Source organism: Tachysurus fulvidraco, chromosome 9, assembly GCF_022655615.1.
Source record: "Tachysurus fulvidraco isolate hzauxx_2018 chromosome 9, HZAU_PFXX_2.0, whole genome shotgun sequence".
In the NCBI taxonomy this organism is placed as follows: Eukaryota; Metazoa; Chordata; class Actinopteri; order Siluriformes; family Bagridae; genus Tachysurus; species Tachysurus fulvidraco.
Genome location: NC_062526.1, coordinates 17,288,050 through 17,298,879, shown reverse-complemented (window position 1 = coordinate 17,298,879; position 10,830 = coordinate 17,288,050). Strand labels below are relative to the sequence as shown.

The window sequence follows — 10,830 nt, the reverse complement described above, 5'->3', positions numbered from 1 at the left end:
ATCGGGCGTCATCGGGCCTGAGGCACAGGCTCCCCGTGACCCGAGAAGTTCGGATAAGCGGTAGAAAATGAATGAATGAATGAATGAATGGCCACCTTGTAACTTTAAATCTGAGCAAATGCTTCAAAACCCATCGGTTGGTACTTCACAGTGCAGGTGGACAATGACCTGAGACGTACTACAAAAGCAATTCAAGACTTTTATAAGGCAAAGAAGTGGAATCTGCAGTGGCCAATAATTCAATTATTTTAAAGCAATTGAAGGCAACAACATGAATATGGCAAGTGTTGGTAGGTCATTATATTGTAATCATGGAGATAAGCATAGTATAAGCATTTAAGGATCACTTTTAAGGGTCGACAAATCCAAAATGTGATTAAGAATGTAGTCAAAAAATGCAGAGACAAAAATACCCTTAGATCAGAATTAACATCTAAGCCAGAGTGGTTATTCAAATAGATGTTTTACATAAATAAAAACAGGCCAAAACATTCTTAAACCAAAGCCCAGAACTCACAAAGATGTTTTGGATATAACTGTTGTATATTAATGAGTAAACCTTATTGCATCCAGTATGTGTGTTTGTGTACGTGTGTGTGTGTGTGTGTGTGTGTGTGTGTGTGTGTGTGTGGTTATCATCTCCATCTCCTGGTGTCTCCTACTGTAGAAAAACAGAGAGAAAGAAACAGGATCAGCTCTGAGCTGAGATTTAATGTGAGCTCAGTCTTTTCAGCTGGAGTTTCAATCCACACACAGATTTTTCTTCCATATGACACTGTAAACATCATCATGTCTTACTCTCTCACTTCAGCAGGAAGACACACAGTCACGCTTTAAGAGTTGGGTGAGGAAGACTCTTCAGAGGCTGGAGCACGTTTGAAGCCTGAAACACAGATGATGGACAGACATTTATTTATCAGTTTATCAGTTCAGTAAAAACAAGTAAAATCTTCATCAAATCTCCTTCAAGAATTAGAAAGTGTCAATCTGTTCTCTGAAAACTTCACATCTGCCTCCTTCCTCTTCTCACCAGAGTTCTTCTTCTTCCAGACCATAATTCCAGCAAACAGAACAACGAGAACAATGAGAGCCACGACTACACCAGTGATGATAGCCATCGATCCTCCACCTGTTAAATCAGCACAGAGTCTTTATTATCTGCTGCAGCAGGAAATCAGATTTATTGTTTCTACTGTATGTGGAGTTGATCAGGACCTTTTGGTACTTCTAGCACGAACTCCTTCTCCAAGCTGCTGTGCTGAATAACACAGGTGTAGGTGTGTTTCTGCAGCTCCTCAGCTGGGACTTGCTAGAATAGAATGTATACCATTACTGGTAACCATTGCTGATGCACACCCACTACCTTTTTTCTTTTCTATCATGAACATGTCTTCAGGATGTTGGCAAGTAGAACTAGATCTGGATGACCAGAAAAAGACGGCCTTTTCCACTGGTGAAGGGTTAGATTACTCTAAGGTGATGCATATGCATACGCTAGTGCCGTACTTACTTCTACTGAGCAAAAATGGTCCAACTATGTCAAAGAACTGTGGGCAATAATTTGCCATTAAGGCATTTTCATCACTACTTCAGCAACTGCCCTTTTTCAATTGTCACAGAGCTCAAACCTCTTCTTAGGCTGTGGAAATTGGATTGTTGACATTGATTCCACAGCACCTAGAGGTCGGTGGGCTATTGAGCTTGATCTGTACGACTGGGTGATCATTCACAAAGATGTCAAGTGTCAGCGATGTGGGGATAAAAACAGAAACAAATGCAGGATAGCGTAAAAATGAACAGGTTTAATAACTTAAAAAATACAAAACAGGCACAAGGACATGACAAAGATGTGACAAATAACGACAAGGATTCTGTGCTGTGGATTCCACACAGCGGGCAGCCAGAGAGGGCCGAGCGACGTCCACAGCCGAGCAGAAGGGCTGAGCGACGTCCACAGCCAAGCAGAAAAGAAGGGCGACGTCCACAGCCAAACAGAAAGGATGAGCCAGGTCCGCAGCCGAGTAGAAGGGCCAAGTTCTCCTAAAGAGGATCACAGTGGCACCAAATTGAGAGACATTCATAAACACAAACCTGACATAAGTGGCTATAGTTTAAAAAAAATAAATAAATAAATAATTCACAATTATCACAAAAATAAAGATAAAAAATTATCTTTATTTTTAGCATTTCAAAAATAAATGTTGTTATAATCAGAAATTATATATATACCTCATCTATTTGTAGGACACGTCTCCTAGAAAGGAAACAAAATGTCACTGACTTCAGTAAACGTTCATTTCTCTCTTACTCGCTCATAGACAGGACTTTAAAATCTGCATTAATCTAATGTAGAATCTGTACAGTAGTGTTAGTGATGAAGCGATATCAAAAGTCACTTACAGGCATTGGAGCTGAGTGGAACGTGTTTGAACAAGTCTATAAGAAATAAAAACAAAGCAAAGAGACAGCTCATCTAAATCATTCCTCCACATCAGAGCTTTACAGGATTAGACAGGAATGGAAGGAAATGAGTCCAAACAACTGTTTTTACCATTTAATATTTTAAACACATGTTTTATTGTAGAATGACAAGCTGTGGAATGATGGATTCTGTTCATAGCTTTTTTTTTTTAAATGTTTCAATGATTTTTGTTTGAATGTTTTGTGATGAATTTCTCACCAGACATCTTGCTCTTCTTCCAGATGAGAAATCCTGCAACACTGGCAACAAGAACCACAACTACACCAATAATGATAGCAATCTTTCCACCACGTGATAATCCACCCAAATCTTCATCATAGTCTCCAAAATCTGTGAAAACAGCACATATACTTTCCATCAACTGCATCACTCTGTGTACAATGTGTACAATCTGTGTACAATGTAAAGTCTGATAGGAAACAGTTTTTACAACACGATATGATTTGAGGCTCGATTATGTCCATGGGCAGCACTAACTCCTCCTCCAAGCTGCTGTGCTGAATGACACAGGTGTAGTTGTGTTCCTCCAGCTCCTCATAAGGGACTTGCAGAATGCTTCTCTTCTGGAAGCTTCCATCCTGGTTGGGTAACGTCTCTCTGAGCTCCACGTCCTCATGCACGTCCTCTCCGTCCTTCCTCCAGGAGATCATCACTGCTTTAGGGAAGAAACCTGTAGCGTGACACACCACCTCTGGTGAAAAATAGTACTCCTGGAACACTGATGCCTCAGGACGAACTGCAGAGAGACACAAAGACAGAAATATTAAAACTCTGTCAGATTTATTCAGATATTTCCCAAGTCATTTTTCCTCCAGATTGCAGGATTGAGTCATTTGAGCAGGTTAGTTATTGCAGATTAGTTATTGGCTATGGATTAAGTGCTGATAAAGACAGTTCAGTTTGGTATAATATAGCTAAATATAGTAAAACTCTCACATATAGATGGATAAACAATCATAGATCTGTGTGATTGTGCATGTTTGTGTGTGTGTGTTACAATAACAGATCACATGCTTTACAGTACCTTTCCTCTCCAGAGTCTCTCTGCCATAAGACACAAACTTCTTTAACCAGTTGATACACTCGTTCTCCAGGTAGTTTTTCTGGTCCACAGTAAAACCAGTATCATTATTAAACTGGTTCCTGATGATCTCAGCTTGTGGTTTAGCTGCAGTCCAGGTTCCAGTTTTCAGATCCAGACTGATGAAATCTTCTCCATCATAACCGAACTGATCGAATCCTCTGACAGCGCCGTCATCATGGAGCTCACAGCTGTACATCCTCTGGAGTGTGTGAACTCCTGCACACACATGCTCAATATATAAATCAAGTTCAAGTTCATTTTATTTATATAGCACATTTAAAACAGCCTTAGGACTGACCAAAGTGCTGTACAATAATAGAGTGTTAGTAAAAATACACAGGAAAAAAAAAGATACTAAGACAAGCGATAATGAAAGCAAAAAGAATTAAACAATATAATTAAACATGCAATAATAAGAACAAAAGTAGGATTAAACCAAATTAAAATCAAAGGGAAAACTAGTGATATGCAATGGAAAACAGATACATTTTTAAAAGGGACTTAAAAATGAACAGAGAGGGTGCTAATCTTAACTCTATGGGCAAATCATCCCAAAACTGTGGCCCAATCACTAAAAAAGCTCGATCCCTCTACGCTTAAGTCTTGAAAAGGGAACAGTGAGGAGGTTCTGGTTGTCTGATATTAAACTTCTAAAAGAAGCGTATGGATGTAATAATTCAGATAAATAAATAGGAGCTTGATCATGCAGGGACTTAACAACAAATAAAAGTATTTTAAAATGAATTCTGTGTTCAATAGGCAACCACTGAAGAGTCCTCAGAAGCTTTTACGCTTTTTTAAAAGAAATCTTGCAGCAGCTTTTTGGACTAATGGGAAACGGTTCATTTGAGTTTTGGTGACAACAATATAGAGAGTTATAATAGTCTAAATGAAAGGTGATTAGGGAATGTTCTGCCATCTCAAAGGTTTTGTCAGTTAAAAAGTGCTTAATGTTTGATAAAATGCGTAGCTGATAAAAAACACGATCCAAAGACAGCAGAAACTTGTTTATCAGGTTTTAAGGACTTGTCTAAGTGAACACCCAGATTCCGTACCTGTGGAGACCTAAAGACAGATATACATCCTAAGTCAAGGTTGGTGACCTTTATACTTTCTGTGGGGTCAAACACAATCACCTGAGTTTTATATAATCATGTTATTAGTGATGTTTCACAGTAAAAGCTCTGAATGTCTTCATTCTTACCTTCAGTGTGATTAAAGTCTTTCATTACTGTAACCAGGAGCTGATGGACTTTCTCCTGATCACTCTGTATGTCCTGTGTCTCTCTGTTCCAGTAATCTGGACTATCAGTGCTGATATTCTGTATCCACTCTGTCTTTGGGATCATCTTCCTCATGTTACTGTCATAGGACACAAACTGTTCTCCATCCACCAGACCAACAGCAGTGAACTCTGGGAAATGTATTCCTGGTGTGAGTGCAGTGTAGCTGTACTGCAGAGAGTGTGTGGCTGTAAAATAAACAGTTTTGATGTACACCATAACTTACATCACGCTCCAGAAAAAGTGATGTCAATCTCTCACACCTATAGATGGTGAGAATAAGACAATTCTACAAATAAACAATTTCAGGTTAGTTAAATAAAGTATGATTAGTGATGATCTGATTACTATCATTACTGATGACTGGCAGTTTTTTTTAAATCAGTCAGAAATGCCATCATATGACTTGGTGTAAATCTAGCAACCCAAAAACGTAAACCTGTTATTTAATCTGATAATATATCAAAATAACCAAATAGCCACTCAATGAGACTGACTAATGATAATGATATACATGTAACCTGTTAAACTTCTCTTACAAATTAGAATTGAACTACGAGGAAAATGAGATTGTGTCATTTGTTTCAAATGTGGCTCATGAAAAGGAAGTGATGATCAGTGTTGTGCAATCTAAGATTAAGCAAAGGCGAAGTGTTCATCTCCCTCCCCCCACCCTGTCTTCCGGTGGTGCAGACGAATTTTGCAATATCTGGATAAAGATGTCTGACAAATACCTAATGCTAAATCTTTGTCATACATCTTAGATGAGGACACATACACAGCTGTTAGTCCATCACTCAGACCCTGAACTCACCCTTTACTCTCAGGAGTCACTACTCTAACAGAATCTCTAACAGAGGCACAGTGCAAATGTGTGTCTCTATACGCTGCTTCACACTAAGATAAAACAACAGAAATATGTGACGACGTCTCTGTTGAACTTTAGCACTAGATTTATGTCTGACTCCAGGCCATGCTGTTAGAGAAAACTAATCTACTTCAGGCTGTAACAGTGACTCTGTTTCATCATCACACCTTTATAGAATTATTCTGATTATATAACATCATGAGCTGAAGTGTGTTACTTCTTCTGTCTGTAATGATCACATGAACACAATACAGCAGTTATTCACTATATTAAATCGCTCTCACCTGCAGATGCCTGAGGAAAAGTCATCATGAGGAAGATCAGGACTTGCACAAGGACACAACTGTGCTCCATTCCTGCAGAGATTACACACAATTCACCTGGAGAAAATACGAATAATAAATGAGATAAACATGTTTATAGCACTGAGCTTCTATGTGCTCCAACTTAATCAACATAATAATTCTTTTTTTTTGTTTGAGAGAGTTTTGTCATTTTATTTGTAAAATAAAAGGGTTTTAATTTGTTTTTTTTTCATGTTATACAAATTAACAAAAATATAAAAAACTACAGCAATGTGCTATATTACTACATTACTTCATTCAGACATATTACTTCCTTGCTTCACATCTTCCTCCCCAAACCGTTAGAATAAACAGATTTTTTTCCCTGTTTACTTTAATCCTATCAAGCAGTTATAAAGTTATTAGATAATTGAGGTCTTCAGTATTTTGTCTAATATAATTACATTAAAATAAATCATGCTCGTTAAATAAACATTCAAAAACAAATACGATTTCCCCCCCGTTCTTCTTCTGCTTTATTCTGTTTTCTTAGCTTCATGGTCGATGTGTAAGAAAGAGTTTGAAGTAAGAAATTACCTTTAAATGACAGAGTGAACCGGAGACGCAGTGTTTGGTTTGCAGGTTGTTTTGTTTCTTTTCTTTTCTTCTTCTTCTTCTTCTGACTTTTTATGGCGGCTGGCAAACCAACTTTTGATGCATTTACCGCCACTAACTGGACTGGAGTGTGAAGCACTAGTAGGCATGACATGCAGCAAAATTAAATTCTATCAAAAATTCCGATTTCTTTGATGAATTTAGTTATATAACCATAGATGATACTTTGCTGTTCTTATTCTTTCAACAGGCCTATCACATTGAATGATTCAACACCTTAGTTTTTAACTGCATTAATTAGGTTCAACCTTTCTCTTCCATATTTTTTACATTTTATTAAAACATGTTTTATGTTAATTTAATTGCTCCACCATAGCAAGTAATTCTGTGGCGTAGACAGATACATGATCAGTTATTCTTTTTATACTGGTTTGAAATTGTGGAATATATACTGCAGCAACAGTTCTACCAGAGATAGTGTCTTTAGACCCATCTGTGTATATATGTAACCATGATGAATAACTCTGGTCTACATACTGTTGCGCAATGATGTTCTTAGGGGTATCTTCCTCATTCTTCATTTTAACTTGTATTTGAAAATCTACATTAGGCATTGGAAAAAACCATGGTTGAATTTTGGATACTATCACAGTTGGACTTATATCGCAGTCAGCAATACCAACTACTTCTGCTTCCCTTTTAGCAATCCATCCAAAGCTCTTAATATTTTTATTTCCATGCTCATAGCATTCTTCAGTCACCCCTTTACTGGATGAGACTCTTTATGTCCTTTCAAATTCACCCAATAGTTCATTCTCATCTTATACCTACGAAGGTGTAAAGGAGCTTCCCCTACCTCTACCTGCATAGCTGCAATGGGAGATGTTTTAAAAGCCCCACAACATATTCTTAAAGCTTGATTCTGCATTGTTTCAATCTTTTTCAGAATTGATTCAGACGTGAATCCAAAAATAATACTTCCATAATCTAAACTTGGTCTGATTAATGTACAGTAAATTCTTTTCAAGGATAATCTACTAGCTCCCCGTTCTACCCCGGATAAACATCTTAAAATGTTCACTCCTTTCTTACATTTATTAATCAACTTTGTAGCATGAGTTGCAAACGTCAATCTAGATTCCATCCACACACCAAGATATTTAACTATCGGGACTTGCTCCAGATCCTGATTGTATAACTTTCATTTAAATTCTGGTACCTTTTTCCCTTTTGTAAAACATATAACTTGTGTTTTAGCCATTGATAATCTAAAACTCCAATTACTTGCCCATACCTCCACTGTATCTATAACTTTTTGTAGTCCTTGGGTCACACATGCAATATTACGTCCTCTTTTCCATATTGCCCCATCATCTGCAAATAATGCCCTTCCAATGTCACTCTTAATATAACAAAAGATGTCATTAATCATAATATTAAAAAATACTGGGCTGCATACACTTCCTTGGGGAGTTCCATTATCTATCTTGTAAGTCTTTGAATACTCTGTTCCTATCCTAACTTGAATTGTTATTTCTATAAGAAAATCCATGATCCAGTTGTATAATTTTCCTCCAATTCCCATGCATTTAAGTTTGATTAAAAGTCCCTCTTTCCAAAGCATTTCATATGCCTTCTCGATATCAAATAAAACCCCTACCAATACTTCTTTATTTGCTTGAGCTTTTCTAATATCTGCTTCTAAGCTTAATACAGCATCCATAGTATTCCGACCTGCCCTAAATCCACTCTGATAAGGTGATAGGAGACATTTTATTTACAATATATAATTTAGCCTACGTATAATAATTTTTTCCATCAGCTTGCATAAATTAGAAGTCAAAGCAATTGGCCTATTATTATTTGGATTAGATTTATCCTTACCAGGTTTGCCAATTGGTACTATTAATTCCATGCTTCCATAAAGAAGGAATCTGTCCTGCATTCCATATTTTATTGAATAGATTTAAAATAGTATTTAAGGATTTAACATCTATTCAAGTTTTCAATTCAATTCAAGTTTATTTGTATAGCGCTTTTTACAATAGACATTGTCTCAAAGCAGCTTTACAGAACATAAACACAGAGCAGAAGGTAAACATAATTAATGATGAAGGAATTAACGAATAATAAAAGAAATAAGAATTAACAGAATAAAAATTCTAGATTATTATTAGATGTATATAGTTCACAGTGTGTATGTATTTATTCCCCTATGAGCAAGTCTGAGATGACTCAGGCAGCAGTGGCAAGGAAAAACTCCCTTAAATTGGTAAAGGAAGAAACCTTGAGAGGAACCGGACTCAAGGGGGAACCCATCCTCATATGGGTGACACTGGGGGTGTGATTGTAATATACAGTCAGTTAAATGTGGTATTGGTGTGAGGTTCAAGGACTTCAGATCTCCTGAGTACCACAGAGTCTAACTGGAGATGTCTCAGGATTCTTAAAGTCGGCCTCGGCTCAGTGGACGTCCAAAGGCTTCGTCCCACAGAGGACGTTGGGAGCTGGTACAGTGTCTGGATGCCTCGGGATGGGTACAAAGAGAGAAGCAGTGGAAAGGGATTAACATATCTGCTGTTCATAAAAATGTGCTGGTCTGATGTACTGGTGCATGATATTATGGGATGTATTATGTGTACGCCTGACTAAAGAGATGAGTTTTTAATCTACATTTAAACTGGGAAAGTGTGTCTGCGCCCCGAACACTATCAGGAAGACTATTCCAAAGTTTGGGAGCTAAATAAGAAAATGCTCTACCACCTTTAGTAGACTTAGATATTCTGGGAACTACCAGAAGCCCTGAGTTTTGTGATCTCAGAGAGCGTGAAGGATTGTAACGTGTTAGAAGACTAGTTAGATACATGGGAGCTAAACCATTAAGAGCCTTGTACGTAAGTAGCAGCAGTTTGTAGTCAATTCTATACAATTCTATACTTAACAGGTAGCCAGTGTAGAGATGATAAAATTGGGGTTATATGGTCATACTTTCTTGTCCTAGTGAGAACTCTGGCAGCTGCATTTTGGACTAACTGTAACCTATTTATTAAAGATGCAGGACAACCACCTAGTAATGCATTACAATAGTCCAGTCTAGAGGTCATGAACGCATGAACTAGCTTCTCAGCATCAGATACAGACAGGATGTTTCTCAGCTTGGCAATGTTTCTAAGGTGGAAGAAGGCTGTTTTGGTAGTATGGGCGATATGATTTTTAAAAGACAAGTTACTGTCTAATATAACACCGAGGTCTTTCACTGTCGAGCTACTAGTAACAGTACATCCCTCTAAATGGGAGTTAAGTTGTGAGAGTTTATGTGCACTGGTTTTTGGACCTATGAGTAGTATTTCTGTCTTATCGGAGTTTAACAATAGAAAGTTGCAGCTCATCCAGTCTTTTATCTCTCTAAGACACTGAGTTAAGTTGGACACTGTGGCTATTTCATCTGGTTTTGATGAGATATATAACTGTGTGTCATCAGCATAACAATGGAAACTAATCCCATGTCTTCTAATAATGTTCCCTAATGGAAGCATGTATATAGAGAAAAGCAGAGGTCCTAGAACTGATCCTTGAGGGACCCCATAATTAACGGGTAGTAAACTGGAGAATTCACCATTTAACTCTACAAAATGGTATCGGTCAGACAGGTAGGATCTAAACCAGCTTAAAGCCTGACCATGAATACCTGTGTAATATTGTAAGCGATCTAGAAGAATGTTGTGATCTATAGTGTCGAATGCAGCACTAAGGTCAAGTAGAACTAATAGTGACATACAGTCTTGGTCCGAAGCTAAGAACAAGTCGTTTGTAACTTTAACAAGTGCAGTTTCTGTGCTATGATGGGGCCTGAAACCTGACTGAAACTCTTCAAGGATGTTGCTCTCCTGTAAGAAGGAGCTCAGTTGAACAGACACAACCTTTTCAAGTATTTTAGACATAAACGGGAGGTGTGAGATAGGTCTGTAATTTGATAGTTCATTAGGGTCTAAGTTAGGTTTTTTGATGAGTGGCCTAATAACTGCCAACTTAAAAGACTTTGGGACGTAACCTAAAGATAACGAGGAGTTAATGATATTAAGAAGAGGCTCACCAGCTTTATGTAACACTTCTTTCTGTAGTTTAGTTGGGATGGGGTCTAGTGAACATGTTGTTGATTTAGCTGTAGTAATAAGTTTATCTAACTCTTCCTGTCCTGTACTTGTAAAGCTGTG

General features: G+C 37.6%; 3 protein-coding genes across 7 annotated transcripts in view; 1 reads left to right on the top strand and 2 right to left on the bottom strand.

Annotated features, from left to right (window-relative positions):
• Positions 1-10,830, top strand: part of LOC113647473 (BOLA class I histocompatibility antigen, alpha chain BL3-7-like) — a 189,315-nt gene that overhangs the window by 100,820 nt on the left and 77,665 nt on the right. The gene's annotated exons all lie outside the window — the stretch shown is intronic.
• The window catches only part of LOC113638654 (BOLA class I histocompatibility antigen, alpha chain BL3-7-like), a 209,529-nt gene continuing 199,289 nt past the window's right edge, over positions 591-10,830 (bottom strand). The window contains exons 7-8 of the mRNA XM_047818576.1: positions 799-883; positions 591-658 (exon numbers count right to left, since the gene is read on the bottom strand). Coding sequence (XP_047674532.1) covers positions 834-883 — 50 coding nt within the window. The 3' untranslated portion in view covers positions 591-658; positions 799-833. The remainder of the gene's footprint in view (positions 659-798; positions 884-10,830) is intronic.
• LOC113647469 (BOLA class I histocompatibility antigen, alpha chain BL3-6-like) lies at positions 1,783-6,720 on the bottom strand. 5 transcript variants are annotated; one of them, XR_007143914.1, is made up of 9 exons: positions 6,599-6,687; positions 6,002-6,073; positions 4,771-5,037; positions 3,507-3,782; positions 2,960-3,218; positions 2,681-2,812; positions 2,401-2,436; positions 2,230-2,254; positions 1,783-2,040 (listed from the first exon to the last, which is right to left on the bottom strand). XR_007143914.1 is itself a non-coding variant. In XM_047818578.1 (9 exons), coding segments are annotated over exons 2-8 (1,089 nt in total). In that variant the 5' UTR covers positions 6,072-6,097; positions 6,599-6,720; the 3' UTR covers positions 1,783-2,040; positions 2,230-2,252. The 5 variants fall into 5 exon arrangements, 4 of the variants coding, with proteins under 4 accessions (XP_047674534.1, XP_047674535.1, XP_047674536.1 ...); XM_047818578.1 differs by having other exon boundaries at positions 2,913-3,218; positions 6,002-6,097; positions 6,599-6,720; XM_047818579.1 differs by having other exon boundaries at positions 2,913-3,218; positions 6,599-6,715.